The following is a 13,736-nucleotide window of genomic DNA, read 5'->3' as shown; positions in this document are numbered from 1 at the left end:
AGTGCTTAGTCCTGTTACCACATCAGGGGCTGCAGGACCAAATACTGAGTCAGGAAGGTGGTGCCCACCAGGCTTAAAATTAGACCTGGTCTCTTCCTGGCAGTTTCAGGGCTGAGGAGTTTTGCATATTTATGCATTAATTATGCAGACCTACTTTCAGGGGTATCTCTGGCTCAGTGTGATAGGCAGATCCAAAATGCACCAATAGCCTTTTTCCTCCTATACTGAACTGCATTTGTTTCTTTAAACAAAATTGCTTTTTGCCCAAGAAGGTGCCTATAACAAGCATCCTTGCAAGGACTTTATTCCTTGGGCTGCACGCCCACAGTATTCTAGAAAATCTCCAGTTCACAAAACTCCAGAGGTGAAAACTGTCTGGGAGACCACATCAGAGTCCATCCCCTCCGGTTTTCAGATCATCAAACTGCAACTTGGGGAAGTGTGGGGGCCCATCGAGGTCTTCGCAGCACTGACAACAACACAAGGCCTAGGACCTGCGTCTCTCCATTCTGGTCCACTGCTCCTTTGCCTCAGGTATGATGCAGAGGGGATATTTCAAATTAAAAAAAGAAAGGAAGGCATCTGCAACCAGGGGTATTGCCTGCTATGTTCCCGAAGGGCCAGCATGCATTGGCAACAGGGGATTTTATTATCTTTTAAGTAAGACACGAGGAAAAACTAACATCACATGAAGCCCCCACAGCAGAACGACCTGTACTTTAAAAAATAAGAATAATAATTTTAAAAAAACCACTGTTGGCATCTGCTTTCAACCACTCGCCTCAATATCATTTATGCACAGTACTAACGCTGCTCTATCATTTCCTCCCTTTCCAAACGACCAGCGAGGAGAGGCTGGGCTGCATGAAGAGGAAAACAGAGAGAAGGCCCGGGAGGGTTTCGAGTGCGGCGCCCCTCACCCCGGGGGATCCACCTGGACCCTGGACCAGCCCACCCAACACAGGCGACTGTGCACACGCGCAGCCCCCCACCCACCCCGCACCCCGCTTCACCCTGCTTTATCTAGCCCTTCAGTGCTGACAGCTAGCACACCCCCAACGCCCCAAGTATGGGTGTCGGGGGTGGAATGGGGGAATCCCGGGACACTCTCAGAAAACGACGTTTTGGAAGATCCGGAGTGGGTGGGTGAGCAAGAGAAAGGCAAGGACGGTAAAGGCGAAAAACCTTACACCGCCCTCCCCACTCTGCTCTGTAACAGTCTGAGCTCTGCCCGGGCGCCCCAACTCTGGGAGGAGGGGAAAGCGGGGCGGGCCGCGTGCCTGGGGACCCGAGCGGGCGGGGTGGGGTGTGGGCGGGGCCTGCTGCCACTTCCCCGAGGCCCCGCCCCTCGGGCCAGCCTGCCGCCCTGCCATTGGAGGGCGTCGGGGGCGGGTCCGAGGGACACCCCCCTCTCGCCACCAGCCCGCGCCCCGCCCCCTGCCCGCCCAGGTTTACGGCTCTTCCAGGAGCGGCTGAGCGCCGAGAAAGGAAACACCCGGGGCTGCCGCTTCGCCCCTGGACTCTGGCTGGGCAAGCCGCGGCCGCCCCGCCCTCCTGGTGACATCAGTGGGTGGGGCTAATTGGCCCCACCCCCAAGTCCCGGGGCCTGGCCCTCGGGCCCCCAACTCTGGGTGTGCGGCTCCCGCTGGACGCTGGGAAAGGGCCACCCTGTGCAGATGCTCCGCGTCAGAAACGGCTGCAGTGGCCACCGCGCACCCCCTTCATCCCCTCACCCTGCACAGCACGTCCCACCGCCCTCATTTTACCCGCTTCTCGCCCTTTCTCTGTGCATCTCCAAACGGATGGGCGCGCAGCTGGCAGGGTGCCCGAAGAAGTAAATTCGATTCTATAGCACCTTAATCTGTTCACAATCCACTGCTTACTTAATATCTTGATATGTTCTCCTGTGATTTTGGAAGACTGGGGGGGGTCATTTGCATTTTTCATGTCTCTTTTTCTCTTCAGGGGCTTAAAGTTGGCCTCCTCTTTCTTTAGCATCTGATTAAAGAAGCTAGCATTTAGGCTTCTTTTGGTGCAGAAGAAGGTAAGGAAACCAAAGCCTCACGGCGTTTAGAAAGGAAATAGCTCAGTGCATTTCTCATCTTTAACTCGGGCTGTCGCGGGAGCACCTCGTACCCGCACAGGCGCAGCTGCAGAAGCACTTCGTTGCAGAGGAGTCTGCGTCTACACAGGGTTTGCGCCCGAGCATCAAAAGACAGTGCAGGTGTGTGTGGGTCCGGGTGTGCGTGTGCGTACGTGGTGTACGTGTGTGCGTGTGTACGTGTGTGTGCGGCCCAACAAATAACCTCGAGAGGCGCATCAGGATCAGAAGGAACGCCTCACACTGGCGATCGTCTCGGAAATTTCTGAAAGCTCTGAGAGTTAGTAAATCTCTAGGATCCAAAAATCATCCTCGCAGAGACTCCTCTGCTTACTTTCCCTGCCCACCCCCAAAACAGGTGTCGCCGTGTCTTCTGAAGCGTCCTGTCCCCGCACGGGCGTCACCGAGGGCACGCGGTGTACATCTCAGGGGCCCCGCGTGTGCAGACCAAACCCCCGGGCCTGGGCGTGGGCGCGCGCTCCCGTGCCCTGTGTGCGGGAGGGTCGGAGGCGCTGGGCTCGGTTCGCAGGCGTGTGCGTGCGTGAGTGTGTGCTCACGCGCTCCAGGCTGCGCCCAGAGCCCAGCTGCAGGGTTGGAGAAAGAGGCTAGGCCAGCGCAGGGACCCGGCGGCCCAGGGGGGTGTTGAATTCTTGGATCAGACTGAGCTGTTTTCCTCTCTCCCGCTTTCACTCCTTTAAACCCCGCTGCAACGTAGGGAGGGGGCTGGATCCGCCGTGGAGCTGGTGGAGGAGGGGGAGCAGGTTGAAACAATCGAGTGGGCGCGCCAGGACTCCCCGGCTCCAGGCGGGGAGGGGAGGGGGAGCCCCCGTTCTGCGCAGAGAGGGGGCGGGGTTGGGGGCCCCGGGAACAGCGAGGAGGCGGGGGTGGCCGCGGGGCTGGGGAAGTGGTCACCCCTGGGAGGCGAGAATTCGTTCAGATCGCACGTTAATTGGAGATAACTGATTAATTCCAGCTTCTGATGACTATAAATGGCGATTCTCTAGCAAGGTGTCTTTATTTAAAAAAAAAAATCATTCCGTGTCATCCCCCACGTCAGGCCTGCTCGTGGGCGTGAGGCTGTACTTCCTCCGCCCCCTCCTAATGGAGTGAACCATTCCCAGCACTTCCCCCTCTCCCTCAGCCTCTCTCTCTCTCTTTCTCTCTCTCTTCCTCGCTCCCTCTCTTTCTCTCCTCCCTCTGCCTTCCCCGTGCATAAAGTCTCCGTCGCTCCTGGAACTTGTTGGCAATGCCTATTTTTCAGCTTTCCCCCGCGTTCTCTAAACTAACTATTTAAAGGTCTGCGGTCGCAAATGGTTTGACTAAACGTAGGATGGGACTTAAGTTGAACGGCAGATATATTTCACTGATCCTCGCGGTGCAAATAGGTAAGTGGCTGGCCGGCCGGCCGGGCTTGCGGAGGGCGGCGGGCGGCCGGGCCCCAGGCGCCCAGAGGGACCGACTGGCCCGCGGCCGCGCAGGGGTGCAGAGAAGCCCGCAAACCCCCAGGGGTGGGGGCATCGCCTCTAGGGACCCGCGCGTCCCGGGTTGGTTTTTCTTAAAAAAGAGAGACTCCGAACCTTCGCCGGAATATGCGTGCGGCCGGCCGTTTTCCGGAGGGTTCTCCCCCCTTTTTCCCAAGCGCACGTCCATTTTTTGCTCCCCTCTCTTGGGTTCACCAGGCTTGCTGCGCTCTGGGGAAAAGCACTGGCCCCCCGCGTTGCCATACTGCAAGGTGTTATTCTGAAGGGTCGAAAGGTGAATGCAGGAACAAGATGGCTAGGCAGCTAGGACTGGAAAGTTTATGTGCAGAAAGCAAAGATATTCTGGGGCTCAGACTGCTGCATTTAGAACTTTGTCATTCTCCCGCCCCCCACCCCCTATATCCAGGCTGCAGCGTTTGCACCGGGCACCGCAGACCCGGCCGGGGGCAAATTGGGAACCGTAGCGAACCCCAGAGTGCATATTTTGATATGCTTATCATTGAAGAGACTGAGTTCAGCTTAATATATACGAATATAATTTTCTATGCACATTTGCCTGTCCCTTTGCACATAGGCATCTGTATTTTATATATAGGAAGGGTTTAGGAAGTGTTTGCAATATGTCGTGTGGAGTGTTTGTTATTTTTGTTTGTTTGGGATTGATGACAGAAGGATATAGATAGTCCCCCTTTGATGTTAAGGAATGTTGAGTCCGAGTTACACTGTCGTGGTGGCTTTTAAAAGTTCACATTTTTTTCCATCCAAAATGAAGAAGACATTATGGAAAGAAGCGCTAGAAAACCCCCTTCTCTGATGCGGGTCAGAGCATGAATTAATATGGCCTAAAAGTGAAAGTGAAGCAGATTATTAATAGAATGGGCAAGAGAAAAAATAGAAACTCTTCCAACGGGTTTTCTGGAGACTGAGGGCATTGTTACCTCTATCATTTCTGGCTGTAGCATTCTTTGCAGACAAATCCTTGCAGTATTGGGGGGGGGTGCTTTAGGGAATTGGTTTGGGGCAAGAGATGAAATGCTTAACATTTTTCTTTATGAGAAATGTGACGGAAACAGGCTTTGGAGTTAGTTATCTGCACATTAAAATGAATCCTTTGCAGTAGGTTTTTATGCATTTGACAGGATTTTGAGTATCTGATAGTTTTTGCATGAACATCGGGGCTTTTAGAGTGTGTGAATGAGGATGTTGGCGTTTCCTTTAATTCTATGAAATGGCTCGATGTTTTGAATCTGGTTGTTTTGAATTTTTGACACTAGTGCAAAGAGCTGCAATAAATAAAGAACATCTCTGATTGCAGCAAATCCCTTAAATCTTGGAAATAAGTGGCTGTGGCTTTTGCAATTAGTCCTGCAGATTTTTAGAGAGCAGGAGACAGCAGTTGTTTTTGATAGAAGGTTTGGGGGTGTTTTCCCAGTGGGAAATAACCTTACTTTGGATGGGGTTAAAAAAAAAATTTTTTTTAAAGAGCAATTGTGCATGCGGAATACGCTTGGAACACATTAACCTCGGCATGAAAATGACCGTTTGTTGGAGTTGAAATTGAGCATATTTGTTCCCGAATGTCTGCCCTTTCCCGCACCAGAGCCTCGATCTTTATTAATTCATGGCTGGGAGCTGTCCCAAATCATTGACATTTGGCAAGAAAAGTGGGGGTAGGGCAGGGACGGGGAGGTGGAGGGGGTGGTGAAGGCAAAGAGAGAGGAGGCGGGAGGAAGTTTGGAATGAATGAGAGGTCGAACGAATGAATGAACGGATGAAAGTGGCACAAGAGGTGGACATTGGAAAGGGCAGGGAAGTAGCCCTGGTCGCCCTCCGGAGCCGCGCTGAACCGGGGTTCAAGAAGAACAGCCAGGGTCGCGCAGGCTGCGACCTGCCCCGATGCGCGAGCCTGCAAAGCACGTCCGGCACGCAAGCCCCCGGCCTCCCCAGCCAACTAGAAACCGAGGAGTCAGAGTTGCAAAAAAAAAAAAAAAAAAAAAAACAAATTTTCACGACTTATTTTACACGCGCCCGCGCACACACACATGCGCGCTGTGGAAGGTCTTCTCCAGCCGTGCCTGGAAAGATAACGTGTCGGGAGCGCTTTCCGCGCCCCCCACCACAGTGAACCCCAATCCCCCTTTCCAATACGGTCAATGCATCCTAAGGGCTACTTTTTCCCCCTGAGTTTGGGGGGTTGGAGGTAAGGGGTAAGAAGAGACTGGGAGCTGGGGTGGGAGGGAGGTTGGACTGTATTTGATTTCGTTTCTTCGCTGCAAAGCAGCATTTGCGGTGTGGATTACAGGAGACGCTGTGCAGGGTTGATTTCCCTGGGACCGTGTTCTGTTAGAACAAAGATTCGTTGATTGCTTGATTCTATCTCAGTGTCCTCGCTGGTGCAGCCGCAGAGGCGCTGAGCGTGTCGTAAGGGAATGGGGAAGATATATAAGGTTTACGTCTCTGCCCGAGCCGAGGTCGAAGTTGACCTGGGTCCCTTCCCCGGAGCTTCCCGTTCCGGATTAGAAAGCGCAAGGCCCGCCCAGCTCTTCCTGCAGCAATTTGCAAACCGTGCGCTCTCGAAGGCCTCTGCAGGTTGGGTCACCTTCTCCTTTGCCTGCCTCAGGCCCGGCTCTCGCCGACCGGCCTCGGGTCCTCCCAGGGGACACTCACACGAGAGCCCTGGCGCCCGGAACGATGCCGGGAAGGGCCGGAGCTCAGGATAGGGGCACTGCAGGCCGATTTCGATGCTGAGAAGCTTCGCCCCCTCTCTCGTCTCCCCTCGCGCCAGCGGCGCAGATCTGCGCTTCTTGGCGCCTTCCCGGCACCGGGGGTATTTTTGGCCGCTTGCCCTAAATCTTTAGCCGCCTTCGTGGGCCTTGGGGTGGAGAGAAATGGCCACAGCAGTGTGCCCGCCGCCTGAAGCCTGTCTCTCGGGTCCGGCGCCGTGGGGGGTTGGCCGACCTGAAACCAGGAGCTAGGACCTCGGTGCAGCCTGGGTCGTTCCTCCACCCCCTGTCCACTTCCTCCCACCGTTTCGGCTGCTATCCTGGTCCCCCAAGGAGGGAACCCGGAGCTAGAGACGCAGAGCCCACTGCAGCAGGCAGCCACCTGGGCCCTCTGCCGCAGGGCTGGGACCCGGAGAGGAAGGGTCTCAGCCCGTCGCTGGCGGGAGTGGTGGCCGGTTTTTCCGCGGGAGCCGCGCGGTGGATAGAGGCAGAGGGAAGCCAGGGGCCGGGCTCACACTTTGGCCTCCACGGAGGTGGCCCGGGGTCACTAGCTCAGGCACCCCAGTGTGACCCTGCCATTCGTCCCCGCCCAGTCCTGGGGAGGGGGGGGAGGGCAGGGAGGGTGCACGCGTGGACCTCACTCGGAACGAACACTCCCCGGTAGACAATCGGCCTTAGAGTGAAAGAGTCCGCGTCGGTGGCTGCTGGTGGCTCCAGAGACATTATTAATATATTCCTTGGGCAGAGCTTGCTGAGCGCCCACCAAGCAGCGGGCGCCGCGTCCGAGGCTTTGTCGCCCTCCGTGGCGCCCGGTTCGGCTGCATGGCCCCCCGCTCTGCCGCCTTCCAGCCCCTTCCTCGCCCCCGCTCTTTGCTGTCAGACCCCTTCCATCACCTCGAAAATGGAAAATGGCACCTCGAGAGCCTCGACGGGCTTTGCTGGGGAAGTGTTGGGAAACGCAGGAGGGAGGGAGGAGAAAGAGAGAAATAAAAGAGACGGGGGAGGTGAGAAGAGGGGGCGATGGAAACAGAAAAAGATATGAGATGCGGCGAGATGCCGGAGGGAGTCGCAGGAAAGGCCTGGACTCATCTCCCCCGTCCACACCCGCTCACACACCGACCATCTGCAGAAGGCGCGGGCTTGGGTGCCGGTCAGTCACTCTCGGGCCAGGCAGCTCATTCACCCTGGGCCCTGGCGCGACCTGGGGCTGGGAGCTAGTGGGCAGCGCTGGAGGGGGCGGGCGTGCGGGGGGCTGCGGGGCGGGGTCGCGACGCTGCTCACCCGTGTCCCTCCTCCCCGCAGCGTACCTGGTGCAGGCCGTGAGAGCAGCGGGCAAGTGCGATGCGGTCTTTAAGGGCTTTTCGGACTGTTTGCTCAAGCTGGGCGACAGCATGGCCAACTACCCGCAGGGCCTGGACGACAAGACGAACATCAAAACCGTGTGCACGTAAGTGCCCCTCGGGCCCGAGAGGTTTCCCTTCTGGGGGGCGCTGCTGAGGTGGGCGGACGCCTGGCCTCTCGGCCTGCGCTCTGCCTTCAGCGCAGGCCTGGCCTTCTCGCCTTCCGGCTCCCACCCTTAGGCCTTGGCTGGGGCCTGTCCTGCCCACGGGGACACAGCGGCCCGGGATAGGCAGAGGAGAATCCTTCCCGCGGTGCCCAGGCCCAAACTCCGCTGCCTGATCTGCGCGCACAGAGGCCCGCGCAATTCCCGCGCCGGAACCCGGGGCGAGGGGGCCCAGAGAGCTGGGGGCAGTTCCTCCCTGCGCTTCGCGGCAGTTTTCCTCTCCCTTAACTGCTGCGGGAATGCGCACTCCACGAAGAACCGCGGGTTTGTTTGAGGGGCCTTTGAGGTAGTTCCCTCCACATTGGCCTAAAAAGAAGACACTCCCCTGTTTGGTCCATTTGGTCTAGTAAAACTCTCATGCATGCCAAGAAAATTCGGGAGCAGCAAGGGAGTGCGGGTCCCCCTTCCTCTTTCTAGGAGAGACGCCGAAGGAATATTTTGTCTTATGCCAATGACTTTGCCCCCGAGGCGCTTTCCCAGAAGCTGGTGACCATCTGGGCTGAGTTTATAGCCAACTCAGAACTGCAGGCGAGCCACCCCCCTGGCTTCCTCGCTCCCCTCTCTTCCTGCATCTGCAAGGTGTCCCCAGTCCAGGGCAGCCCAGGACCCACAAGGCTTGGCTGTTTCCCCAGAGCTTGGCTGAAAGCACAGCTCCCACTGGCACATGAGGTGACCAGTGAAGCCCAATTGTAGTGGACTGGCCACATCTTTGCTGCTGCACATCTTAAAAAAATAGCCCCATCTTCTGCAATACACAAACACACACTTTTACTCTATTTTTCCAAAACCAGTGGTAACCCTCCCCACCCCCATAACGGTCCTGCCAATAAAGCCAAGGTGTTCCTTGTTTCGCAAAGGTTGGAGGGATCATTTTCTGCATCGTCCTTTGTCTTACCATGAAGTCCTCCCCCTCGCCCCCATTCTTTTGGGGGTGGGATGTTATTTGTTTAAATTATGAATAATCCAACAGGGGTTAACTTTGCTACACACTTTCCTAAATACCCTGGGGTCTACCAGGAGCCACAGCAGCTAAGTGGCTGGTACTTTCAGGAAAGGGACAAAAGGCTGGGTCCAGGATGCATAGCCACCCACGTTGTTCCTGGATGTATGATGATAGGTAGGAATGTACCTATAAAGATGGACAAAAGCTTAAATACAGATCAGCTCTCAACTCCTCCACCATGTGCCAGAACTTGGATATTCCAAGCTATTTGAAGTTCTTAGCAGGACTTCAGTCTTGGCAAATGGAAATGGAGCTGCAGGCCCCTCCCAGAGCTGGGTCGAGGCTCCCACTCTGTTGATGGCACTGAAGCCCATCTCCTCTCAGTCCCTCCTGGATTCTGTCCTCTTCCGCCACGTCTCTCTTCCAGGAAGGTCCTGGCCCCATCTGCACATGCATAAAGAAAGAAGAGATTTAGACATCCTTTGGGAGGTGTAATTATGCAGAGAGCTGTCCTGCCGCCTCTTGGTTTCTCTAAATCTCAGTATTTATTACAGATTGAGGAACCTGGAAGCCCTGTGCCCTAGGCCCCGCAGTCCTCATAAATCAGAGACTCACGGGGGCCTTTAGGAAACAGCTCAAGACAGTCCAACATGCATTTATAACTTGACTGTTAGCCAGAAGATGGGATGGGAGTGGAAACCAGAATAAATCAAACCTAGTGCCTGCCTTCAACGTGCTTATAGTCTAGGCTAGTGAGTGGAAGGGAGAGAGGGGAGAGAAAACAAGGCACTCTCTGGAGGGCTGTTGCTGGTGACCTGGCCCTAAGGGCACCCGCCAAGTGGAAGCCAGTCTGGAGTTCCCCAGACACACGGATCGACCCGGCCCCGGAAAGGAGACAGCGCCCCAGGAATCGATCACGGGTTGGAATTATATTTAGTGCTGAGATCTATTTCGGATTTTCAGAAGAAAGGGGGACAATAAAAAAAAAAAAGGACAAATTGGTTGAAGGTTGTGGGTGCGGGGGGAGCCAAGGGGAGCAATTGGCTGAAGACGGGGCTAGAAGGGAGGACAGGGGGCAGGGTCCCTCCAAGGCTGGCAGTGGTGGGCACCGCGCCCACCCCGGAATCTGGGCCCCTGGGGGGCTGGCCCTATGCCCCAAAGGCTTTTTCCAACGCCACGAAAACGCCTCTGGAGAGGGGAAGAGAAGGGGTCCGGCGGCGCGGGGGGCGGAGAACACCGGGGTTTCAGGCAGCTGGAGGCGGCTCCCAGCCGGCCCGGGGGCCTGGGGCGCGGACACTCACCGACCCCGGGCAGGGGGAGGCAGAAAGACGTCTCCGCCCCGAGTCAGAGCCAGGACCATGGAGAGCAGGCCGAGGGGCCACGGAGGACCGAGGCAGAGGCGGAGGAGGAGCGGGAAGTGGGGAAAGGAGGGGAGGAAAAGCCGGGGGGAGGGAAACGGAGAAAGACAAAGAAGGGGACAGGAACGGAGGGGACCTGGGCGAGCGGGAAACAAAAGGGGCTGGGGGGCGAAGGCCAAGGCGAGAGCGCGGCGCGGCCGCGGGGAGGGAGAAGGAGGGAGGCAGAGGGCGAGGGGAGGCGGAGAGAGCGGGACGCCGGGAGGGGGGCTGAGCTCCGAGCAGGGAGCCAGTCTTGCGAGCTAAGAGGCATTAATGCGCGGCAGCTTGCGAGGCTTAGCACTGTTTTCCGAGCTTGGCCCGCCGAGGACCGGCAATCTGTTAGCACCGGCCAGGGTGCCAGCGCGGCACAGCAGGTGCGGCCCGGCGCCCGGGCGGCGTTGCCGGAGCGGGAAGGGGCGGCCGCCACCTTGGACAGCGGCATCCAGGGTGGGCCGAGGGCCCGGGAGGGCCCGGCGGGGCCCGGCGTCCGGGTGGCGGGGCCGAGATCGGGCCGCCGGGAGGGTCTTCGGGCCGCGATGGGGGACGCGCCCGGGCGCGCAGGCCCGGGGTCCTCCCGGCGCCCAAAGCGAACCCGCTTCTGTTTTGTTCTGTTCCTCGCCAGATACTGGGAGGATTTCCACAGCTGCACGGTCACAGCCCTTACGGATTGCCAGGAAGGGGCGAAAGATATGTGGGATAAACTGAGAAAAGAATCCAAAAATCTCAACATCCAAGGCAGCTTATTCGAACTCTGCGGCAGCGGCAACGGGGCGGCGGGGTCCCTGCTCCCGGCGCTCCCCGTGCTCCTGGTGGCTCTCTCGGCAGCTTTAGCGACCTGGCTTTCCTTCTGAGCGCGGGGCCGGCTCCCACCCCGCGCGCCCACCCACACTCACGCCATGCTCCCGGAAGTCGAGAGGAAGCTCCATTCGTTCTTTGGGGACGTTGTGATTCTGTGATGCTGAAAACACTCATATAGGATTGTGGGAAATCCTGATTCTCTTTTCGATTTCGTTTGATTTCTTGTGTTTTCTCTGCCAAATGTTCCCAATCAGTGAGCAAGCAAGCACAGCCCAAACCGGACCTCAGCTCCAGTCCGTCTTCCCACAAAAACACGAAAACGGCAAGCCCACCCCCATTTTCTTTTTTCTTTTTTTCGTTTTTTTCTTTTTTTGGCACAAGAATCTCAGGAACGGCCCTGGGCCACCTACTATATTAACCATGTTAATACATGACAAATGATGGGCTCCTCCTAATAAGAAACAGAGGAGAGGAGAAGGCCAGGGGAGTGAATTGAAGAGAGAAGCATCTGGTGAATAATTCACGCTCACGTCTTTCTAACATAGCATCTTGTTTTCATCATTTCCACTGCACAACTCTCCTCGAGAAAAGTGAAAGGACAGAGTGTTGGCCTTGTGTTCTGAGCCTCGGAGGGAGAGGGCGAAAGGGTTGAGAACCCCTCAGGCTAGAGGTACGGCTGCCAGAAGAAACACTGCTGAAGTCACTGAGGTTAAGCTTTACCTGCTCGTGTTGATGCATCTTTCCAAGTCCACTGCCTTGATTTTTCCCTCTTGTTTTAGCTGTTACACATACAGTAATACCTGAATATCCAACGGTATAGATCACAGGGGGGGGTGTTAAATGTTAATCTAAAATATAGTTAAAAAAGATTTTGACATAAAAGAGCCTTGATTTTAAAAAAAAAAAGAGAGAGATGTAATTTAAAAATGTTTATTATAAATTAAATTCAGCAAAAAAAGATTTGCTACAAAGTATAGAGAAGTATAAAATAAAAGTTATTGTTTGAAATGGGGGTGTCGTCTGTTTCCTGCCCCAAGCCGAGTTCCCATGCTTTCTTGGCCCAGTTCCCATGGTTACCTGAAGGGACACGCGGGATGCTGGGTGACAAATTCACCTGCTCACAAGCCACTTGGTAATCCACCTTCTTTAAGCAGACCCCTCCTCCACCCAGACACCTTGCCACCTCCCTGAAATTTTGTTTATTTGAGAGAAAGAGGAAGTTATTTTTTAAGTAAGTAACCTTACAGGCAGAGATCTTTTCTAGGATAGCTTTGGGGACACTGGCCTTGGACGTGGGGCTGAGAAGGCACAGGCAGACCCAACCCCAGTGGCTCTAGGCAGGCCGCAGCCCCGACCACCTGCTCTGCAGGTCCAGCCCTCTCCGCCACTGGCCGCTTCCTCTGCGGTGGCCAGAGGCACCTTGCAGAGGAACCACCATTAAGGGCTCTAGCAGAGGGGCCGAGAGACTGTGGTCCCTGGCAGGGATCAGGCGACTCCTTTCATAATTAATAAGACAGCTCAGCTGAAATGGCGAGGAGACGGGCCCCATCGATCTGGCAGTGGAGCTGCTTCCACTCTTCCTATTTATAAGCCCGCGTGGCCTTACGGAGAAGTAAACAGTCGAGAGTAAAGAGGAGCAGAGGAGACCTGGGTCGGGGCATCAGGATGGGAGCAGGCTTCAGGAGGGAGACCCGAAAGTGGGGCCTCCGGGTTCAAAGAAGGCGAAATCGGATTTCTTGGAGAAGGTGAGGATGGGAGGGAGCTGCGGGGGCCTTGGGGTGGGGGTGGGGGTGGGGTGGCAGGAAGGGAGGCCGAGGAGGCTGCTGCAGCCGGTTCCCCCGCGCCGCGCAGTCTGCCGGCCGCTCCCGCAAGGCTACGCAGGGGGCCCTGAAATGCAATGTGTAAATAGAGTCACAGTTCATAAATCAAACCCGGTAGATCGCAGCCCAATCTGCATTCCCCCCACGGATTGAATTCCAGCCACACATGCGTCCCTGCGCCCCGAGCGCTGGAAGCCGCCGGCATTTTTAATGGCAGCATCTACGACCGCGGCCGCTTCACGCACGCGCCGCGCCCGCCGCTCCCGGGAGTATTTTCCCCGCTTCCCCGCTGCCGCCCGCTCCTCCGCCGCCGAGCCCCTCGTCTCAGACCAAACCAAAGGAGATCCTCCTGCCTGCGCCGAGGGGTCTCCCGCCCCGGAACGCTGGCCTTTTGGAACATAGAGTTCGGTTTCCATCGTTGCATTTCGATGGTGATGTGCGGGCTAAGTATAAATGGGACGATTCTCCTCTGAGCGCAACCCCTGGAATTCGAATTAAAATATCTGCGCCTATTTTAACCAAGAACCTATTTAATGGGGGAGGGGGGATCGGGAAAAGGAGGGTCTTCTCCGGCCACTCTTGCTTTGGTAGCTCGACCCCTCCGGCTCCAGTCTTTTCCTCCGCAAGCTGGGGGCGAACCAGAGGGCATCACTGAACCCCTGGTTCGCAGGGCTTTGGCGGCGGGGGATCCCCCGCAACACACGAAGGACCCTCCCTCTCCGCACAGCCCGGGCTGCCCACCTAGAAATCGACCGCCTCTGAGATCTGGAAGGAGGCGAGGCTGCAGGAGGGGGAGAGAGGAGGGGTTGGGCGCGCGGGCACCGTCTCTCTTCTCCAGGAAGCTGGTCCTTGCGTGGCGGCTCCAGATGCTCTCCAAGTGGGGCCGCCCTAGAGGGGGGCTTGCGCCCC

At 56.6% G+C, this 13,736-nt stretch overlaps 1 protein-coding gene across 3 annotated transcripts; it reads left to right on the top strand.

The window, feature by feature from the left end:
* Nucleotides 3,255-12,015, top strand: NRN1 (neuritin 1). Of its 3 annotated transcripts, none has more exons than NM_001243601.1 (3): nt 3,255-3,486; nt 7,608-7,752; nt 10,832-12,015. In NM_001243601.1, the coding sequence occupies exons 1-3, from the start codon at nt 3,432-3,434 to the stop codon at nt 11,058-11,060; spliced, it is 429 nt and encodes a 142-aa protein (NP_001230530.1). In that variant the 5' UTR covers nt 3,255-3,431; the 3' UTR covers nt 11,061-12,015. The 3 variants fall into 3 exon arrangements, with proteins under 3 accessions (NP_001230530.1, XP_013832863.1, XP_005665604.1); XM_013977409.2 differs by lacking the exon at nt 3,255-3,486 and adding an exon at nt 5,855-6,171; XM_005665547.3 differs by lacking the exon at nt 3,255-3,486 and adding an exon at nt 7,223-7,455 and having other exon boundaries at nt 10,832-12,001.

Source organism: Sus scrofa, chromosome 7 (assembly GCF_000003025.6).
Source record: "Sus scrofa isolate TJ Tabasco breed Duroc chromosome 7, Sscrofa11.1, whole genome shotgun sequence".
In the NCBI taxonomy this organism is placed as follows: Eukaryota; Metazoa; Chordata; class Mammalia; order Artiodactyla; family Suidae; genus Sus; species Sus scrofa.
Note: the sequence above shows the minus strand (reverse complement) of the source record. Positions and strands in the feature narration are given on the sequence as shown.

Coding starts and splice junctions, on each gene's coding strand:
- NRN1 (XM_013977409.2), top strand. CDS start 6,012: ATGGGGAAGATATATAAGGTTTACGTCTCTGCCCGAGCCGAGGTCGAA. Junction 6,172..7,607: donor GCTCTCGAAGGCCTCTGCAG/GTTGGGTCACCT, acceptor TCCTCCCCGCAG/CGTACCTGGTGCAGGCCGTG. Junction 7,753..10,831: donor AACATCAAAACCGTGTGCAC/GTAAGTGCCCCT, acceptor GTTCCTCGCCAG/ATACTGGGAGGATTTCCACA.